Source organism: Xiphophorus hellerii, chromosome 9, assembly GCF_003331165.1.
Source record: "Xiphophorus hellerii strain 12219 chromosome 9, Xiphophorus_hellerii-4.1, whole genome shotgun sequence".
In the NCBI taxonomy this organism is placed as follows: domain Eukaryota; kingdom Metazoa; phylum Chordata; class Actinopteri; order Cyprinodontiformes; family Poeciliidae; genus Xiphophorus; species Xiphophorus hellerii.
Genome location: NC_045680.1, coordinates 16,929,799 through 16,951,880, shown reverse-complemented (window position 1 = coordinate 16,951,880; position 22,082 = coordinate 16,929,799). Strand labels below are relative to the sequence as shown.

At 38.3% G+C, this 22,082-nt stretch overlaps 1 protein-coding gene across 2 annotated transcripts; it reads right to left on the bottom strand.

Annotated features, from left to right (window-relative positions):
- Nucleotides 1-8,900: 8,900 nt before the first annotated feature.
- faah (fatty acid amide hydrolase) lies at nt 8,901-22,039 on the bottom strand. Of its 2 annotated transcripts, XM_032571664.1 has the most exons (16): nt 21,702-22,039; nt 20,244-20,357; nt 19,975-20,115; nt 19,719-19,852; nt 18,630-18,836; nt 18,516-18,556; nt 18,295-18,419; nt 17,598-17,723; nt 17,083-17,180; nt 12,617-12,716; nt 12,494-12,537; nt 12,239-12,387; nt 11,674-11,819; nt 10,036-11,235; nt 9,536-9,635; nt 8,901-9,412 (listed from the first exon to the last, which is right to left on the bottom strand). In XM_032571664.1, the coding sequence occupies exons 1-14, from the start codon at nt 21,915-21,917 to the stop codon at nt 11,113-11,115; spliced, it is 1,764 nt and encodes a 587-aa protein (XP_032427555.1). In that variant the 5' UTR covers nt 21,918-22,039; the 3' UTR covers nt 8,901-9,412; nt 9,536-9,635; nt 10,036-11,112. The 2 variants fall into 2 exon arrangements, with proteins under 2 accessions (XP_032427555.1, XP_032427554.1); XM_032571663.1 differs by having other exon boundaries at nt 9,536-11,235.
- Between the last annotated feature and the right edge of the window lie 43 nt (nt 22,040-22,082).

The window sequence follows — 22,082 nt, the reverse complement described above, 5'->3', positions numbered from 1 at the left end:
ACAGGCAATACTCAGGGAGTCCAGTTTTTACAGTTCATTACAGGGATAGTTTGAATATTTTGTAAATGAGGTTCTGTGAGGTTAATTATTGATAATATGCCCCTTGTAGACGGAAGAAGTCAGCTTTTTGAAAAAGTTGTAATAAGTTCTTGAACCACGTGTTGATTCTTTTAGTTGACTTTTGCAGTTTAGAGTAAGTCACATTAAAATGTTCAACCAAGTAGCTATGTTAACAATAGGCTACACATTTCCCCAAAAAGTTGTCGTCATGTTTGGTGCTGTTTTGCTTTGCCGAACAAGTTCTGTGTTTCTGTGTGAATCTACCTCGGCTGCCGGCTGCATCAGTCAACAAGATCAGTTGCGAGTGCGACCTGACGCTTTCTTCCATCTCTCCAAACACAGGAGAAACTTTTGAATTTGGTTTTAGTTGTAGTTTATTTTGAAAATGATTCCAGCAGACTCATGATCAGCTAATCCTCCAAATCAGCCGATGAGGTGGACTACATCACAAGCGTGCTTGGTAGTGTCTACCACTCTCAGGATCTTTTAACCCTTCCAACAATCTAAAACTTGTATGACGTATTTCTACTAAAATTAAAAATCTATAGACGACTTCATATAACCTCGCTTATAAAAAATATAACCCACTGCTCTAAGCTAATCATACTAATTGTTAATGTAAGACGCTAAGGCCAATTTTTAAATGTCAATTGCATAATGAACTTCATTTTAAAATGGCATAACTTTGGTTGGCAGACAAACAGTGATATTGCTCTGTTCAGAGCAAAAATATTCCATGACCATTCATAGCAGGAAGTCTACAAATAAATAATTAGGATTCTTTTCTTATAAAACAAACTTTTACAGAAAAAAAAATAGAATTCGCTTAAATCTGTATCGGCTTCAGATTAAATTAGATTGAAAATCAGCCACAAAATTCAGATAATTTTTTTCAAAGCTCTAGAACTTTAGGTGTTTTAGATTACCCTCAAAAATGAGAACAAAATTATTAAAATCTTTGATGAGATTCAACAGAATCAACTTGTACTTTGCAAGTCATCCAAAATGACACTAAACAGTTGTGATTCCAGACCTTTTGTGGTGCAAATCTAATTCAGGTACCGACGTTCCACTGAAGACACCTTGATGATCCATAAATAATTTGGACACAGGGGGTCTACCATCCTCAGCAATAGGGTTTACACACCACATAGGGGAGAAGCTGCCACTTGTTCACCCAGAGCAGAAGAACTAATCCTACATGAAATGACTGAAGCAAAGTGTCAGGCTCTAAAGAGTCTCCAATCCACCCGCCCACTCCTCACACGCCGCCCTGCCGTCCTCCCCCACCCTGTCAGCCGAGGTTTGGCTGCACCGAAACAGAATGCCTTGCCATAAGAAGATTACCTTTGGTTGGGGTATCGATGGATTAAGTAAGAATAGAATGAGATAAAATAGGACTGAAAGGGTTTCTGGAGTCAGCAAAGTTCAGACACCTGTTTTCGTTTCCTCTCCATCTCGCTTCATGTCCATAAAAACGCTCGTCGAATAGAGAAGATGATATAAGCGTAAAAGTGGAGCACAAAACTTTCTATTAAAGTGCATTGATAATGCTTATCCATAACCCGATTGGGTTTTCTGAAACATGCTACTTAAATGTGTGGTCAATTTGTCGTGATTATGTGGGTTTTCTGCGTGCCTTTGAGACTCATGTGGCTGTGAGGTAAGGGGAATGGTGTGTGAGTGTGTCTATGGCAGCTAAGCTGCTGAAGGTTTCCAGGAGCTCTTTGATGTGTATCTGGGCAATGCACTATTAGAGGGATTTTCCTAGTTGACAGCTCAGAGAATGTGTGGAGGAATTGCGATGCCAGCAGGCTAAAAGAATGCTGGAAACAGGATTAGGATCATATTCTGGCAGCTCCTGTCACTTCATCAATGGGCTAAGGTTTCCTCAGTGACAGCCCTCCTTCTCTGCCCGGTTAAAACCTTTAGTGGGACCATAAAAAAGGGGTGAGAGAGGGGAAAAAACAATGATTGAATGGTGTGCTATGATTTCTGTGCAGCTTTGTGTGGGGAGGTCTAAGAGAGGACTGTGCCGATACGCAGAGGGGTTGGTCGAAGGGAACAAGAAGAAAAAGACAGGGGGCCTTCTGGAGGCGGGGTAAGGGGGGGGTCCTTTTTTTTTTTCTTGGAAGTTAAACATCCAAATCTAAAAAGAAGAGCATGTGGAGATTTTTTTTACACTAAAGCCGGCGGACAGAGACAGCCAAACGGGGACGACAGCAGCAGCAGGTGGGAAGGAAGAAAGCTGTTTCTTCTGAATCCACTCTGGATAAGCTCTGGCTGTCTGCACAGATTTGTGGGAAGGTTTCGTACACACTTGTAGACTCGTCTAACTCTCCTTTATTTTCACTGATAATTATAGGTTGTATTTTTGAGGTCTAAATTGTCTAAATATGAATTATCAAGTCAAAAAAGTCAATGACTTTATTATTTTGTTTGAAGGGAAGGGGGAGTGTATCCTGGTGTCAAATACTATTGAAAGTTCATTTTCTACTGCATGTTTCCTGTTCTGTCATAGTTTATCATCAATTCAGGCCTCAAAACATGTCCTTCTACAACAAAGCCATTTTTTCTGATGGTTATTTTTATTTCATTTTTAACTGAGGTTTGGTTGCTATCAGTAGTGAGAGGCCCATGTTAAAAACATTAGTTTTGATGTTCAGAATTCCAGCTTTGCACGTTGAGATTGAATTATTTTTGCACATTATTTTTAGCAAAATTGCCCAGGTTCTGTCAGATTCAGCGGAAAGTGTGAACATAATTTCTTAAGTCCTGCCTCAGATTCTCAACTGAATTCACCCTGACCTGAATACTGCAAATTTAAGGAACACAGGCAAAAAGAAAGCCCTTACTCACCATCCCTACCATTAAACATGGAGGTGGCATAATCATGCCATGGGAATATGCTTTGGGTCAGACTTGGAAGATAACTGTTTAGGCTGGAGCATTGTTCATTGTTGCTGGGCAATGAACCCAGACATTCAGGAAGAGGCAGTGGAATGGTTCAGAGAAAACATGTCCAGGTTTTAGCATGGCCTAGTAAAAGTACAGTCTTAATCCGACTGATAAAATTTGGCAAGACTTTAAAACTGCTCACAGGCTAACCAAGCAGTCTAACTTTATCTTGAACTAGTTTGCAAAGAATAAAGGAGAAGTAGTTGTTGAATAAATGATTGGGAAAGTATGTCAAACTTTAGAAGTATTAAAGTTTTATGAAAACCATTTTTCAATCTCTTTACACATTATGCACTACTTTGTGTTGGTCTATCACATCATCGCTCAGTAAAATACACTGTTTGTGGTTGTATGGAATTGTAAAAGTCAAAATAATATCTTTTAAAATGTAATTTAGTTTCTTATCTTTCTTATCTCACCTAAAACTTAGTTTCTTATCTAATTACAAATAGTTTCAATTATTATGCAATCCCACCATTTTTTAATGGACTTCATACCAAACAATACGCTTTATGTTTATACAATATGATTTTTTTTGCAACAATCCTGTTTGTCGATAATTTTCATATAAGGTGCATGCTTCAACTGCATGATGCATGTTATCGGACGCGGTTTGCATTTTTTAATTCCAGAAATATACTCCTAAAGGGTCAGAATGAAGATTCTGAAAAATGGAAATGCACCACAGCACAGAGTTTGGAAGCAATGCCTCCTCCTGCACACTTTAACTACTGTTGACAGTACACACACATTTCAACGAAGGGATTGTCTGTGTGTCATCGCGCGTTGCATGGTGAATCAACAAAACCTGATCTGTGCAAAGATTTTAGGTATTTTCATGTTAACCACCCCTTCTCGAGGCAGCAACTTTTTACCTTAAAATTAATAATGGTAAAAATCAAAATCCATGTTGTTCAGCTTAATCTGATGCTGTTTTGGTTATGAGCTCCTATTGACAGACCTGGTGGTCTCTGCCACGAATCTTGGCCCGAGCAACACCAGCCCAGCAAAGTGCAACTCCACACATTGCTCACCCCTGTGAAACAATACCACAGGAGTTTGATTGTTGTTGACAAGTTATATAATGCCAGGAATTACAGACTGGCATGCAAATGCTAAATCCTCCTCTTTTTTCCTCCTGAGAAGTGGATGAGATGGACTGTATCTGCAGGCTCCACTTCGGCTCCCCAGCTTTGTGCCAGAGACGCTCTCCTTCCTCCCTCCCCCCTCCAACTAGGGTGATAATCCTGACACGCACTGTCTGCATTTTTTACTGTACGTGTTTAAGCGCATTTGCAGAGCATTTATCTCTGCAATGTAAACCAATTTGGCTATAAGGGCCTTGGGCCAAGCAAGGAGCTGGAGGGAAGAAAGGAAACCCCAAACCTAGCAGATGTGCAGAGAAGGGAGGATGCCGCAGTCGGTGTGAAACGCGGAGGTTGGCGAACAACTGAATGCAGCAGAAAAGCTGGAAAGCGGAACCGCAAGGGAGAAAAGAATGCACCTTGTCCGAAGGTAAGCCTTTGAAACTTGGGATAGGGGCCTTCAAAGCCGATAGAGCGTGGATCACTGAATTGTTGAGTCACAGAATCTGAGGAAATCATACGGAGCTCCAGTTAATCCTGTCATAGTTAAATCAGTGGCTACACTTCAAGGAGCCCAGCCCCATCTGAAGAAATCTAGAGCCTGCTGTATTGACAGGGCTGCTGTTTGATACCGCCTGTACACCTGTATCAGCTCTCTGTTAATCTGCCTTCCCCTCCCCTGTCTGCTCCTCCACAGCACATTGCCTCTGCTGGTAGTAATGGCTGACGAAATGGACCAAAGACGAAAAAGCTGCCAATCTCGCAGCTTCTTGATGTCGCCTGTAAGTGGCTCTGGTTGCAGGGCGAACTTGTCTCTTTGATCATCTGAAAGGAAGGAAGCCCCCCCGCTGTGTCTAACATCACGAGCTGCAATTCTACAGAGTCATAAAGACTATTGGGCTCCTCGGTCCCTGAAATGGGACATTAAGACAGAATCATCCTAGTTTAGTTGTGTTGATATAAAGGTGTTTTGTTTGCTTGCACACAGGCAAGGTCTGAATGTATCGGGATGGCTTTTAAAGTACCTGATCTTATAGCCTAAGGTTGCTGTAAATGAGGTGTTTGCTGCTCTTATCAATGAGACGTTACATGAAAGAACACTTTGTCCTCCTGGGACTGCTGGATGCTTCTGCTGTTTGATTACAACAGGTTCGGCTTGGCCAGAAAGCTAACTTTCCAAACTCTTGTCACTTTTTCTTTTGGAACTTTTTAGGCAAAACGTGTTAAACTGGAAACTTTGCACTGGAATACTCTCATCCTGCATAAATACATTTTCCAGGTGTTATTTTTTTTTCAAGTCGATGTACTGTTTTAGTCTGTTTGTCATTATATTAAACTTAAAAACCAGTTATAATGTCAGTAACAGTGAACTGAGTAATGAATTAAGAGAACAGTGTAGAACAATTGGATCCAATCTTAGCCTCTGGCCTAATTTCAAGTAACAAGCGAGTGAAAGAGCCAGTAGGAAAATGTAACTATTTGTTACACCCCACACTTCAGAAAATGATGAATTGACACAACGCCAGCATTGAACTACTTGCTGACATGCAGGACAGTTTAGAGAGACCAGTAATCATAACAGTCATGATTTTGACCAGCAGGAGGAAGACAGAGTGACCCGAGAACCCAATGAACAGCAAAAACATGTCAACTCTATGCAGAAAGACCCCGGGCCAGAATTCAAACCCAAGATCTTCTTGCCGTCAGGCAATAATGCTGCCAACACCATGGAACCCATATAAAAATACCTTTAATCTTTCATGTCATTTCATTGAGCTGTTTGTACAGTTTATTCTGTGGGGAAAAAAAAAAACTACCTGAGGAACGGCGATGGGAAAAGCTGAACCAGTGACCTGGCACTTTTTGCTTGTAACCTTCTAAGTACAAGAAGCCTGGACAGTGACAACATTTCTAACACAGCAATAGAAACTGACACTAAGTGAAAGAATTTTCCCTCTGTTGCCTATCAAGTACTTTTTGAGTTGCAAACCAAAATGGTTTTTGCCACCTTCAATAAAATGGAAAACTCCTACATTAGCACCTGCAAGACCATTTTCTAGTGCTGTCACTGGTTTACAGAGGGCCAGGACCATTTTTCTCTCAGCACAAGTGTTCAGCAGTTTAGGCAGCACTTTCTCTCCTCTGTGAAAGAGCAGGTTCTTACAGCAAAGCCTCCCAGCATCAAATTAGACAGCAAAGAAATCAGGATGGCAGGAATGAAAAGCAGATAAAACTGGCACAAATGTACAGAGGGTTATAATGCCAATAAACCCGTATCAGTCATGGCTTACATGTTTTTCCCCAATAACTAATATTGGGAAAATAACAGCTGTCATTCCAGAAATTACATGATTGATCTATGCAGTAGAAAGCTACTCAGATCTGTAATGACTTATCTTATCCTCTTGAACTTTGTGTATTGTAGGACTGATTTAGCTAGTATTCTCTAGACACTGAAGATTTTTTTAATGCCAATAAGGTATCTTTAAAGTACTGAGGGATTTGGGAATATTTCTAAAAAAAAAAAACCTATTGACAGGAAATACAAGTGTAAAAAAAATTGCAAAAAATAGAGATCAATCAGCATTGTGAACACAGCACACAGGTCAGGGAAATGGTTGTCAGGGAAGACGTTTAAAGCAGGGCAAGGTTGTAAAACAATTTTTCAAAGCCATGAACATCTTAGAGCACGGTTCAAGCCATCATTTGAACATTTAAAGTGTACGGATAGGCCTACACTTGTGCCATGCAACCTAAAATCTTACTTTTTAGAAAACTGACAGGGGAGGCTAAGAGAGCATTAATCAATCAAGTAGTCCTAAGTTCCACGGTAACACTGGAGGAGCTGCAGAGATCCACAGCTTAGGTGAGATAAAACGTCAAGACAACTATAAGTTTTAAACAGAACCATAAGAACACGTTCGCACAAAGCAAAGAAGACAGCAAACATGTGGAATAAGGTGTTCTTGTGACATGAGACCAAAATCAAATGCCGTGGCCTGCATGGAAAAAAAAAAAGAGTAGCAGAAAACTAACATACTGAACAGTCTTTACCATCAGTAGTGTGGATGGTGCTGATATGACAGAAGTATTTCTGTCTATTGTCATAGTCAGTTAATTAGAATTTTCCTGAAAGGTTAATTTATCATTAAGTAAATTTGCTAAGGGAAACACATAGTGTAGATGTTTTTATACATTCTTTAACAACTTCTATTTCTGTTAAAGATTATTTTCCACTTAGATATAAAAAAATATGTTTACTACCTGCTTAAAGGTTATTCCTCTAATCTCACAAATGAGTCTCATTGGGATTGGAATGCATAATTTATTTAATGACTGCCCAATTATTAATTTACAAGTTGCGTTTTTAATATTCATATTCTTCTATAAAAGGTATCAAATTCTTAACTTATAGTACGACTCCCACTGGCAGATGTGCAGTCTCCAGGAGAGGTGTAGTGCTCACTTACAGGATATAAACAATATTTAATCAATAGTTCAATTAATCCACTGTGACTATGCAATTCTACAATGACATAAAAGTAAACATTTTCATTGGCTATTCTTAAACATAAACAAAAGAAAAGTTTCAGTTTCCAAATATAGTTTGTGTTGTGACCTTTTTTAAAAGCTCACAGTGCAATAACTGATGAAATAATAAATGATCTTCTGGACAATACCCTTTATGATCATGTGTGGTATTTTTTTGTGCTGCATAAATAATCATACGATTTACTTCAATAAAATACACACAATGATTAAATTGCCGACGTATAAAATGGGACAAGTCGAGATAGTGCATATATGTGTGTGTGTGCCATTAATTCTGTTTCAGATCCAGAGGGATTTATGAACAATGTCAAGTTCACTCTGAAGACCTGAGTCTCTTCACTGCCTCTTAAGGCTTAATGCACCCTGACTGAGTGGCACAGCGAGAGGCACACTTTCTCTCTATGTGCTGCAGATAATACTAAGAGCAACCTCTCAATTCCTGCTCTTCTCCTCACCTAATGTGCCCTCCGTCCTCCTATGTGCACGACGGACCCATTTCCATTTGTGGTAGACGGCTGAAAAAAAAAAAAGAAAGAAAAAAAAAAAAAAAGGGACCGTAATGGAAAATGCTGACATCGACTCTAATGGTTTCCCATTCCAGGAGTGTTTTCACACATATGTAAATTTATGTAAACCCAACAGAAACACATATTTACAATAGCACAGGGTAATCACTATATGAGGACACGGCGCACTGGCCTTGGAGATGGAGGCGCCATGTGTCATTAGTCTCCTTTATCTCTTTTCCGTTGCCTGCTATGGCATCAATGCAAAAACCATCCTGAATATGAATAAAAACGATCTTCACTCGTGTGCTGCTCAGTGATGAAGACGTGGAGAGGAAAAAGAAAGAGGGTTCGTGTCTTTGAAAGCACACAGGTGTTTTGAAAATGCATACCTTCATTTTAAATGACTTTACACAGCATATCCAGCAGGCCCAAATTAACTGTCAGATTTGATTTCAACACTTTTAAAGTGTCTATATGGGTCCACACCAGAAAGTGTTAATTTAACTCTTTTTGGAGAGTTGGTACCTAAACTCTAATTAAGTGTCAAATATCAAATCTGCTGGAGTTAATCATTTAACACTTACTAACACTAATTCAGAGTTAGATCGTAATATTAACGCTCACAGAGTATTTTTTTTAACTTCATAAGTTTTTGTAATTAATATTAAATGGGTATTTTATTGTTTTGAACTTTTAAAAACTATTTTGAAAATAAACATTTAATAAAGAGGCAATGATTTTCTCAAATGCATTTATTTCAATACATGCACCATAATTACAAAACATATTACAACGTGGAATAATGTGAATGTTTCACATGTCGCTTTCATTCACATATTGCTTATATGTCAAAAGGTCTGACATATAAGCTGTGCAGTACAAAATGCAGTATGCTCAATACATTTTTCTTCAATACAATATGTATGAAATTGTTCAAAGTACAAGTTGGAGATAGTAAAGCAAGCAGTTCATGTAATATGATAGAGCAAATTTTCTTTTAACAGGTAGATTGCCAGATATTACAGTACATAACAGACCAACCTGAAATTCAGATCCATCACTTCTTACCCAGTTTATGTTTCTGTTGATAAGAGACTGGGCCACTCTCTCCCAAAGAGCTGTCCACTCACTAACACAGATTGTCTTCGGTTTGTAGGCCTTTTGATGAAGTTTGGCCAGGGACATCACCGTGCTCCTCTACCTAATGTGCAGTCTTCAGTCTCCGAGTACGATAACCAGTGTTGGTCTCTGGATCATAACAAACAAAAAACATAACAATGAAAAATGGAACGAAGGAATACATTTTTACTACAACTCTAACAACAAGCCTCAATTATAGAAATGTGGAGTTTCAGAGATATTAACACTTACATAATCATTTTTGGAGCTTGAATCTTCAAAGAATCCATGGAGGGCTGACATGGGGAGGTTGATGTTGACGACCGGCGATTCATCCGCAACCATACCGGTACTGATATACAGAAAAAGGCAATAGAAGGATTAAAACATGCTGCAAAATGTATATAAGACACAACAGCAGGAATCATGCTTTCAACATGAAAAAGCCTTTTACAGTTTATCAAAGGAATAAAAATATCAAAAAGGTTGATAAATCTGACCAATATTCACGTAAACGTTCAACATCATGAAAAAACATACTCCAGATTATTACGGATCTGTTTGTTAGCCAAGAATTTGACTGAATGTTCACCGGCTCGATTTGTTTTCCAACACTTATACTTTGCAAACATCCGGCATGCCAAGCTAAATATGCCAACACCGAGCCGTGTGGGGAACGTGATGTCTATCATACAGCTTGATCTCAACCCAAAATAATAGTTATAAACCATCTCAGAAAAATAATTACTTACCAAGCCGCAGTGAATAACTCAGACATGTGGAAAGTAAATTGTCCTGAAATGACTTGGCTTCTGTCGCTTCTGTGGGAACCTGTGATTCTGGGGGCGGAGTCAGTGAATTAACTCCTTTAGTGTTAAAGCCGCTGTAAGAGTTAAGAAGTCAAGAGTTACTGATTCCACTTTTAACACCTCTAGATTTGATACGGAAACACTTTGTTTTAACACTGGATTTTAGCTACTAATAATATACACCCCAGAGTTACATAAACAGAATGTGACTCTGTTAGAGTAAAATTAACTCTGCTTTTGCATAAAGTCTAATAACACCAAACCATTTAACACTTTTGAATTTGCTGTGTAACATTAACTCAGCTGCAAGCTTTCCTGTAAAACAGAATTTTTAAAGAAAAATTAAACTTTATTCTCATTTATGTGATTACAAAAAATATTTAAATTACAAATGTTTATTCTTTTCAAATCTGTGCTCATTTTTACAATACATTACACGTTATTTGCTGTGTTAATTTACGCATGGGTGCAAGTTATCAATTGTCTTTTGGTTATGCCCAAGTGTTAGCCATCAAACACACTGAGATGGAAAAACAAAACAAAAACATAATTTTTCAAGTCTAATTAACACTAAATTGTGAATCTAAAATTCATGTTATGTTTATAATAATCAGCATATTTATGTGCATAAATATCCATGGTGAAAAGTCATGAAGAAAGCTTTCAATTTGAGAAAAATTTGTCAAAATTAGCTATGTGTTTAACACTGGTACACAGGAAATGCACATGATTTATTAACAGATTGAGTAGATTTTTATAGTTCCAAAAATGAAAAATAAAAAAAGTGTCAGCTCATTCATTACTCTAAAGGAGAATGATCATGCCGTTCAACAAACTATTGAGCTACTCTAAAGCAAACAAAATCACTTTAATTATTGATTTATTTGTTTAAACTTCCTTAACACGATCAACAGATTTTGGTTTACAAACCATATGTAAAAACCAGAATCTTTATCAAACACTGAAGTGTGATTAAGGCATGTCATCCAGCTGTTGGATCCAGAACATCCATGCGCTGTTTCAGTTTTTCTTGTGTTTGACAAGCTGTTCCACCTCCTTCATGAAACGCAGACAGAGCTCATCCTGCCACGGCAGGGCCACGCACTGCACCGCCACGGGCAGACCCTCAGCGCCGCTTACAGCCTAAAACACAAAGGCCCAATGTGACGCCAAGCAAACTGCTCATATGGTCTCTGCTGCCACTTGGTGGACAAACGTGGTACTGCCATAAGCGAGATTCGCTAAGAGATTATCATGGAAGCTTCATTACTATAGGTAAACTATCAGTGAGGAGAGAGTCGGGCCAACAAACTGCATATGTAAAGCAACCAAAGTGAATAAAGCTTCAAAAGGGAGACAGAAAAAAAATAGATAAACAGCTTTAGCTTAGAAAAATTCATTATCTTTGGCTAGTTAATTTCTCTATAATTCTTGAGGTGCTTTTACCCAGTAAAACATCCTTAAAAAAACTTATAAAACAAAAAATAAAACTAGTGGCTCAACAAAGCTCTAAAGAATAACTAAAATATTGTATTTTGTTGTATTTGGCGTTTTTTTATGGCCTACATCAAACAGTCTCACCAGTTTATGCAGCTTGTCCCAGGTGTCCTGATAAAGGCCCTTGAGATGCTTAAGATCCTCCTCGTCTTGAGCTGTCACCGTGGATACGGGGACAGCACCGGCCGGAAAATTAAGGAGATTGTATATCATTGTTAAGCTGGAGAGACCTGAAAGGAAACCAAGAAAATGGCAGAACTTGAAAAAAAGATTTAGGACTATTTCTGCAAACCTGAGGTATTTTCACTCCAAGTACATTGAGACAAAAAAATTATTTTAAAAATGCTTTGTAATGTAGAGATTTCAATAAAGAAAATCAGAATTTGGGGGTCCTGTGTTTTCCAGATACAGGGATTAATAAAAATTATGATGCAGAGCTGCACTGTTTTCTATGAAAAGAGCAAAAGCTGGTGAAATTTGTAAGGGGACAGATTCACAGGTTTTAACAGATTCATTAAATCATCACATCAAGAGACAATCCATGTGGATAAAAAAACTCTAAAATGTGTGGAGAAAGCCTTTTTCATCAAATCATTCATTATTCTTCTATCTCCAGATGTTTTAGTAGGAGCTTCTCATACAACCCTACATGTGAGTCTGCCGCAGTATAAGAAGTTGAAGGCCGGTCCAATCATGGGGCAGAGCAGCACATCTATGTTGTATTTCCTCCAGTGTGCTATCGTCTCAGAAATGTAGTCCTCAACATCAGCATGCTGCTTCCAAACCTCCGGGGCGGAACTGAAAACATCAAGGTGGGGAAGGACATGGAAGAATTTTGGTTCAACAGATGATTTGACAGACAACTATAAAACTAAAGCGGCTAATTTAAAGGACATTGTCACACCTGACTCCACAGAGGGCGCCGAGAGTGGGAGGGATGCGAGGAGACTGTGAGAATAACATGAAATGAGAATTAATCTGTATCTGAATTATATTCTTATTTCTGGAACAGTGAGGCAGAACTCACAAAGGGCTTCAGCAGGAACTTGAGGATTCTCTTCAACCAGTGAGGGATGGAGTATAGACGAATCTGAGGTTTGAGGCAGGGATCCAGAGGCCCTCCCTTCCTGAAACAGAAGCAGGATGACCGCCGTGATTTACTGGAAAAACTGCACTACTTTCAGAACAGATCCAGCTATTGCTATATTTATTTAACTAAAAATGATTTAATCACAGAATACAAAAGTTAACTACAATTGATAGAAATAGGTGGATAAATTTTTACATTTAATGGTGAATGTTAGAAAAATTATCTAAGTTCATTTACTTGTGAGTTTATTTGAAAGGTTATGTTTTCATATTATTATTCTGTTTGATGTTTACTTGACTTCTCTCTTTTGTAGTACACTATTAACTATTTTTAGGATGTTTGCCTGGAGGCTAGAGACGTTTGCACATTCCTGTGTTAACAGCTTTCTGTGAAACTGATTGGTTGGGGTCAGCCTCGCACCCTTGTAAGGGCATGTCCACAGAAGGTTCCAGAACATCCTGTAGTAAAGGTCATTGGTCAATTCTTTGTGTGACTGTGTGAAAAAGCCCAACCTCCTTCCTTGTTTTTTCTAATAAAAGAGCAGTGCAGACAAAGAGCTGGCAGAGTTGATCCCAGACAGTGTTTGACGGCGGCTCTCCGCGTCTGGTTTCTGCTCTCCTCTTCTGCAGAAAAGTAATTTGTGTCTCTGGTTGATTCTTTGCAGGTTAGGACCTAAAATAAACCTATCATTTGGGGGCTCGTTCGGGATTCCCAACATACCCGCCGCTGACGGAAGGAGTAAGATGAGCTGAAATCTGCCGGCAGTCAGGTTCTTCGGACCTGTAAAAGTCCCGGGGGGTAACTTCCTCGCTGGGCCAGTGTTTTAGGTCACCTCCTTCTGCCAGCGGCAGATTGACGGGACTCAAAACCGAGACAGAGCAGGAATCAACCAAGTAAGTGAATGGTACGGGCGGTTTCAAGTCCCCCGTTTGACGTCAAGTAAAAAAAAAAAAAAAGGGAAAGTATAAAAGACACACACGAAGGGAAAGGTAATAAGTGTGATACCTAAAAAACAGTGGGAAAAGTAAGTGGTGGGCTTGTTGGGGATGATTATCAAGAATTCTCCACTCAAATCACCTATTGAATTGAGTCGAAGCGAGAATTACCACAACAAGAACTTGGCCACCACCCCACTCTTCCTATCCCCCGTTCCGTAGCGTCCACCCTAGGTGTGTAAGGAACGGGACGAAAACACTGTAAAATACGGGTTTTTCACACGGGAAGGAGAAAAGTCTTAAAGGGGATGAGAAGTTAATGTGTCAGATGGAGCCAGGAAACTTAATGTACCTGACTAAATGGAAGAAGAAGTAGGTGTAGAAGAAGAAGAAGAAGGTGTAGATGGCGTGTTGAAAGTAAAATAAAGGAAAAAAGTGGTGTTCAGGTTTAAAAAGTGTTAGTTCGAAAACTGGTACCAGAAAACAGGAAATTATTGGTTGTTGTTAGATTCTAACATAAGTTTGAGATATCTCTTTTAAATGTGCACGTTATTTAAAACAGGTTCCTGAGGACTAGAGTTTAAAATTAATTAAATTAAAACATGAAAAATGTTAACAAAACATTGGAAATTTCCTGAAGCTTCAGTAAAATTTGATAAACAATTAGAGTAAAGAAAATGATGAGGACAGACTGAAAATTGGTGACTGATGAAATTTTGACTGACTACAAATCTGACCAGTTGTTTTGTGTTTTTGTTTGTGTTACAATTCATGTTGGTGTGAAAGAGTGTGTTCGATTGGAGATAAAATACCATCTGGTATTTTATGTCATATAAATACAACGAGAATCTAAACAGCACCTCTGTAAGTGGATGCCATGGGCAAGAATTTCTCACTTGGAACACCAAGTAGAAGCAGAAATTACCCTGCAGAGCATTTTTTAGTGCTGTCTCATGGTGCAAAATTTCCAGTTTTTAGAACACCCTCTGTGTTAAACTGGACTAAATTATTAAAATTAAGCAATAACAGCAGTAAGTGTGACCTGCAGTGTAAAGATTGGAAGGTTATTGAAAGATAGAATCCTGATAAAATAAAACATCTGAACAAATTGAAAGTAAAATTATGGGTTCTAAGGTTAAATAAATTGGTAGAACTACAGGATGAAATAAAAATAAATAAATAAATAAAGAATAAGCCAAGAAAATGAGGTCACAGAGGATTGTGGAAATGATGTATTGGCAAATTAATAGATGACTAAATGAAAAATAAATTAAATAAATAAATAGATAAATAAATAAATGATTAGGTAGAGAAATAAATAAAATAAAAAATGTATATAGAATTGAGAACTAAAATATTAGATAAAAATGTTAATTATTCCTTCTAGGTTGAGAAAGTGGTAGTAAAAATAGAATAAAATACAATGAGTTACAATAGGAACTTTTTATTGAGTTGAGGATAAAGAAGATCTTTAGAGAAACAGGCCCTAACTGTAAGAGGAATTGCCCAGATAACAACAAACTGCAGCATGCAGCTGATTCTAGATATTTTCACAATCAGTCTTTTTAAACTGACCAAAACTTTAAGATGGATAAATATTATTAAATCTACAGGACTTATTGATAATTAAGACAGGATAAATTAGAAGTAACTCTCTTGTTAAATAGAAATTGATTAAATACTGAAAAGTTTGCTAAAATTTACAAGATTTGTTGTTGAAGGATAAAATTAAGTTTGAAATAACTTATTGGTTAATGAAAAAGATCATGTGGAACTATTGCAGAGAATCAATATTAAACTGTAATAAGAGATAATTAAAAGTACCTACAGAAAGAAGAGAGGGCTGCAAATAAAATAAACCTATCAGTGCAGAAGACTGTTTTTGTTTCTATCAAAGCAACTCAATTCTAGTTTTCTTTTATTGTGCTTCTAAATTACAAATAGCCTTAAAAATGTTATTAATGCACTCAAAACATATAGTAAAACAACTTCTTTTTGATTTTCATGTGTTTGACATCACTGGAAAGCTTAGAATCCACACTTTAAAAATGTATAAATAACTCAAAACTCCCTGACTTGTTCATGATTTTGTCGTGGCCAGACATTTATAAAACAGCACCACCATTCTCATTAGCTGACACTAATATTTTATTTCAGGTTGCATATATTAAAATGTTGTGTTATTGTGGGGAATTTTCAAATTAGGTGGTCCATGAGTGTTTGTTAAATTGGTTAAGTTGTCTTCAGCCTGAAAAGATTTGAGAAACACTGGGTTAATCAATAACTCTAGCAATAAATCATTGATTAAGTAAGAGCCTGCCATATAAAGAGATGACTTATTTCAGTTTAACCAAAACACCAGCAGGAAAGACAAAATTTTACCCAACTGACCACATTTTTTTCCACACACTCTCCTGAATCAATGTTGCAAAATGTTTTGTGGTATTATGAAATTCAACAATAAATAATTCATGATTTTTAGAGGTTTTAATTGAGAAAAACAACATGCAAAGTGTCAACATTTCCTGTTACAAATTTCATAACTTCTGCAGTTCGCTCCATTTGGATCTCATCTCAGTCTTGACTAATGTTGACCCATAAAAGTTTTTAGACTTTTTTAAGAACTGACAACTAGAAGCTATATGAATTTAGATCTTGGAGTTTCTAGGCCATGGACACCAAATTTCAATGCTTTGACATTGGCCTCAATCATGCTGGAAAAAAATGTTCATCACCAACTTCACATCTAGACTGGCAAATTTAGAGACTAGGCATCCTGGAGATTATTTCCTTTCTCTTTGCAGTTGCACTAAACCACTACGTAAATTAAGGTTTTGTATTTTTATTACTTGCATTTCATCAGATGGCTACTTACAGCAAGCAAAACTCAATGCAAACTGTATATATTGCAGAATTTCTGTCAGTCTCTGAATCACACACCAACAGGTGGTTGATGTTTTTGTAATTTCCAAACAGATTTTTTAAAACAATTTCCAAAAAATTTTATTTTCTTAAAAAAGAAATCTGTTTAGTTTAAACATGTAGATGTGGCAAACTGACATATTTTTTTATATAAACAATGACATAAATCACATCACAAATGCTCACTATTGCTTTCTGACACAATAGCCAACTCGGGAAGATTATTTTTCAACAGATTACACTTTGTCCTGATTTCACAACTACTAACAAGTGCTGAAAAGGTTAATGATTGAGAGGAAATCTTCACAAAACATGAACTTTTATTCTGGGAACATTTTTAACCAATCTTTTTATTAGCTATGTTCATGCTTTCTCTAAATTGGATGAGTCATTAATTATGTTTTAGCCACATCTTGCAAAATATTACTTTCAGTGTTTTTGCTGGATTTAAGACATGTACACACAGATTTACTTTCCATTACATTACAATTATAAACATTATCGGTTTAGTCAAAGCCTTAAACATAATGTTAAAACACAACTTACAGTTTTTGTAGCATGGTGGCAGCTCCATCTGCAAGCAAGCCCTTGATTATGAGTTCAGTGACAGCGTGATTCACCCTCAGAGGTTCATAAGGCACCACCTAACAGCAAAGATGATCGCATCAGAAATACTGCTTATTTTACAAAGTTGTGGTCTTCACAGTAGTGTCTGCAAAGATGTTTGTGTGGGGGTGTGCGTTTGTTCCTAATACCTTGTGGGGGCCATTTTCCTGACATGTACTACGTTGTGGGGACACACTGCTCCTTGTGGGGACCGAAGCCTGGTCCCCACAAGGGGAAACGCTGTTTTTGGGTCAGGGGTCAGATTTAGGACTAAGGTGTGAATTGAGTTTTGGTTAGGGTTAGGCATGTAATGGTTAGGGTTAGGATAAGGGTAAGGTTTAGGCTGTAGAAATTAATGGAAGTCAATGGAAAGTCCCCGCAAAGATAGCTGCGCAAACATGTGTGTGTGTGTGTGTGTGGGCGTGGGTGTGTGTGTGTGCATGTTGTGGCCTTACTGTGTGCCCAGCCTGCTCCAACAGAGCTTTGACCTCTCGGAGGCCGCGAATCATGCACGGAGGAGGCTGCGTGTACCCATCGTGTTCAAGGTAACCGATTCTGAGAGGCTTGGAGCTCTGGTATGTCTGCAGAAAAGCAATTTCCATTTATTTGGATTTTGCATCAGACTGTCAGTTGTTCAACAGCATAAAAGATTATGTGTTCCTATATGTTACAGGTTTTATGCTTAATTAAAAATTTGCCCAGAGGACTCACAATGATCTGATCCACCAAATCGGTCAATGAGGCAAACCGATACAGCTGGCATGAAAATAACTCCATATTGAAACATGATTGTAGTTGAGCTGAACAAAACAGCACCACATATGCTGACACAGACTAACCCTTTAAAATGTACGTTTTTAAATGTAAATTGGTTTATTTTTTAAAGCAGATAATTATATACATTGCATAAGAATACATAATCAATTTCTCTCCTCATTGCCCAACTTTAAATCAGACAAAAAAAATGTCCTGTTTAAGGTCAGTTAGGATTACCAAAATTATTTGCATTTGTCAAATCCCAGCATAATGGGTTTTTTTAAGTAAAAAAAAAAAAAAATCCTCCTTCACTTTCTTAATATTTGATACAAATTTTACTTTAATCCGTTCAGAAAACCTTGATAAGAAAGACAAATTCAACAGCATAGGACACACCTGAAGATTAAAGGGTAACGGTGGAACAGTTGGGTCCAAGGAAAACATGTGGTCACAGAGCAGAGCCTGCATGCACAGAGCTAAACTGTCCACGTCCCGTGCCAGGGGTCCAGGAGATGAGAGCACTAAGCCAATAGGAGCCGCAGCAATGTTAACAAAATGTTTAACAAGAAAACGGTGATATGTCATTGTGTGAAGTTGTGAGGACTATCAACACTTACCGCACTTTTGACCTCGGTAAATGGGAACAATGCCCTGTGAGCTAACGGTGACACAGAGTAAAGGTGAAGTGACTGTGTTAGAGCCATCCATAAAACTGACTGAAGTGTGCGCACCTGAGTCGGCCTGTTGTGGGTTTAAAGCCACAGATGCCGCAGAAAGAGGCAGGTATGCGGATACTCCCCCCTATGTCACTGCCAATGCCAAGAATGGAGCCCCCTCCACCAATCAGCGCCCCCTCCCCACCAGAGGAACCTCCAGAGGTCTTCTGAGGGTTGTAAGGGTTGACCGTCTGCCCAAAGATGGGGTTACTGCAATCATAACTGCAAACAAAAGGCAAAAACAGACACAAATGAAGCCAGATATTTATATACAATGTGTAAAAATAGACACACAACCATTATCTTTTTTCAAATTAAGAACACATTTTTTAAACAATTCTGGAAAGCTCAGATAATTATCTTATGTTTTTTTAAAAGGTAGTTCAAAGAAGTTTAATTTATTAGGGGTTCACCAGTAGAACCCCTAATAACCCAGTCTGTCCTTTGTGTTTGAAAGCAACACAAAGGAAAGACTGATGGAGGGTCTGGTGTACTTAGATAGATAGCTACCATAAGGAAAGAATATTATGTAGAAATATTGAACCAACATCTCAAGACAACAGCCAGAAAGTTAAAATTTGGACATAAATGTGTTGTCCATAAGGACAGTGTCCCTAACAATAGCACCAAATTAGCTACAAAGTGGCTTAAGTGCATTAAAGTCAATGTTTTGTAGTGCCAAAATAAACATAAAGAGATAATTTGTTGGCAGAATTAAAAGGTGTGAGCAAGATTACAAATGTAACTCGGTTATACCAGTTCTGCAAGGAGGGATGGAGCAAAAGTGCAGCAAAATATTGTGAGGAGCTTCTGGAAGAATACCCAAAATGTATGATCCAAGTCATACAGATTAAAAGACAACCCTAAAAAAAGGACATCTTAAAGACATTTAAAAAATCTAACATCTAGAAAATAATTATAAAGAACTTAAAACAATAAAAGTTTAGTCCAATTTAACGTCGTAGGGTGAGAAAAATAAAGGCTATGTGCTTTTCATGCACTGTGTCATATATCTGTTTCAACTACAAATTCTAAGGACATAAGATATTTTTTGTTATTTATGCGCAATGTGTGTGTCACAACAGTGCTACAGTTTTAAGTTACTTTAATAGTGCTTGTGGCAGGTTGGTTTTTGTGAAAGGAATGGCTCCTTGTTTCTTCAGTACTTCCACGATCACACTATCCTTCTTGGCTGGCTGGCTCAGATTTATGATCACGCCGCAGGTGCAGTCACAGTTCTTTGTAGTAAGGAGATAATAAGTAGAAAGAACAGAGGGCAAAGTCAGATAGTGGCACGTCAAGGCAATAAATCTCATCTTTATCCAGACAACAAAGAAAGATCACCACAGTGAAGTTCTACCTTATATGAAACATTTTCTTTTATGCTGATAGGAACACCGTACAGCAGGCCGTCCTTGTTGGAGCCAATTGTTCTCAGCTGGTCGAAACTCTCCAGCAAAATTTCTGTGCAGCAGTTCAGCTCCTTGTGCACAGCCAGAGTCTGTTTGAAAAGAAGCTGTTATTTGAATTAAACCTGCATTCAGACACTGAAAATATAAGGGTCACATTGCAAGAGGGGGTTTTATTAAAGCATCTGGGGTGGTGAAAATGTCATATTGGAGACTGGACCTTTTGCATGTAGGAGTAAAACACATCCTCCGGGCACAGCGAACCTTCCCGCAGCTGCTTTGTCAACTCAGACAACGACAGTGACAATATGGCAGCAGAGTCACAGGATGGATGCTAGAAAAGAAGCAGCACAAATGGGCTGATTACATTTGCTGTGAGTTGGAAAAAGTCAAACACATATTTTTAAGTTGGTTTTAAAGTTCCGGGTTTGCCCCAGTGTACCAGTGTATTATAAGCCTGGCGGGCCACCATACTTTACTTGTCCCTCCACCAGGCTAAGCATTGGTTATTTATTTAAGTCTTTTTAAAATGTTTCCTTTTTTTAAGACTTTTTAGTTGCTGTTCAGGTATTAATCTTCCAATCTTTTAATAACACATAATTATCAAGTGAAATTTTCAAATTTCCTGTCAACTTTAAAAAAAATTTAACTCAAAAAGACATCCAGCGAATGACATCGCTGGATGTCCTTCAGCGATGAATGACATCCAGTGGCCCGTTGGCAGAATTAAAAGGTACGTTAGCACACCATGAACAAAGTGCTCTAACCACTGGGCTAGGGCCCAACCACTGGGCACATGGTGTGCTCACGTAAGCACATGTGCCCAGTGGTTGGGCTGGCACCAAACCAATGGGCACTTGCCCAACCACTGTTCTTGGCACATTTTGTTGGGGAAAGTTGGTTACCTATTGTAATCAATAGGTAACCAACCTTGAAGTTTTTTACCTATTGTTCACTGGAACAGTTACTCACTCACCGACCCATTACAAATCTCCATATTTTTATTTTGTTATGGATTTCTAGCCCTTTGCAGACTCATACATGGGAATAGTCTTAATAAAGATGTGTTTCTGAATATATATGTCTTTTAACTAACTTGATTTTATCAGACAGGATCCATTTAAGTGATATGATTCCACAAGTCGGGCAGTAATACAGTCTGGGTGTTGCTGGTCAAATTGAATCAGAAAAATGTCATAAATCACAGCTAAGATATGATTCATTTAAGGCCAGGTTGTTTTAATTAGTTTTTTCCCCATCCTCAGTGAAATCGTGATTTGAAAATAGCTTTGTTATCTTCTCAGGTTATCCTCATCTGATATGAAAGTTTGCTTAATAAGCTGAAAAATGTAAGTGTCCCCCTCCCCCCCAAAAAAAAATCCTAAAGAAATTTGTAAGGGAGAAAGTACTTTTATTTCAGCAGTGTAATTATTTCAGCGTCCCCTGGAGTCATTATTTCTGATATTCACAGATTTGTGATTTCAAAGATTAGAAGTCTCCCGCTGTAGGAAGCCTTAACATGTCAATGACAGATTGCAACATGAGGGTTCAAAGTTTGCACATGCAATCTGACAACCAGTGGCAGTTAAAAATATGAATATATGTGCATTAGAAGGAAATGATTAATAAATTGAATGTGCTTCCACATATTTCACACATTCCGAGCCCGACCTCTTACCAACTGTTTGTACCGGAGCACCTCCTGCTCAGCTCGCTGCAGGCTCTCGGTCCTCCTGTTCCTGGCTCTTTGGATCTTGTCCTTCGCTGCCCGGTGCCCGCTAACGGTCTGCACCACCATCAGCAGGGCTCCCACCCCGCAGACAACAGAGGTTAACAGAACCGCTGTCTGGCTCTCCACCTTCACTCCCTCTACCAAGTCTTTCAGAGTTTCCATTATTTCCCTTTCGGGTGCAGAGACAGGCTACCCGAAGCTAGCGAACAGCTTATCTTGAGGACAACTATACTCCTTTTGGTGAACGCTGTAAGGGGCGTGGTTAGCTCATCATTATCACAAATCATCCAGGAACTTCCTGCCTTCTGACGAACCGCAACCCTGAAA

Bases quoted from the DNA above. Each gene is read 5' to 3' on its own strand.
- faah (XM_032571663.1), bottom strand. From the start codon at position 21,917: ATGGAAACTCTGAAAGACTTGGTAGAGGGAGTGAAGGTGGAGAGCCAG. The intron at 20,358-21,701 runs GTAAGAGGTCGG...CTTCTTTTCTAG, and splicing joins TGCTCCGGTACAAACAGTTG to CATCCATCCTGTGACTCTGC. The intron at 11,236-11,673 runs GTGAGACTGTTT...TTTGTGTTTTAG, and splicing joins GGGACAAGCTGCATAAACTG to GCTGTAAGCGGCGCTGAGGG.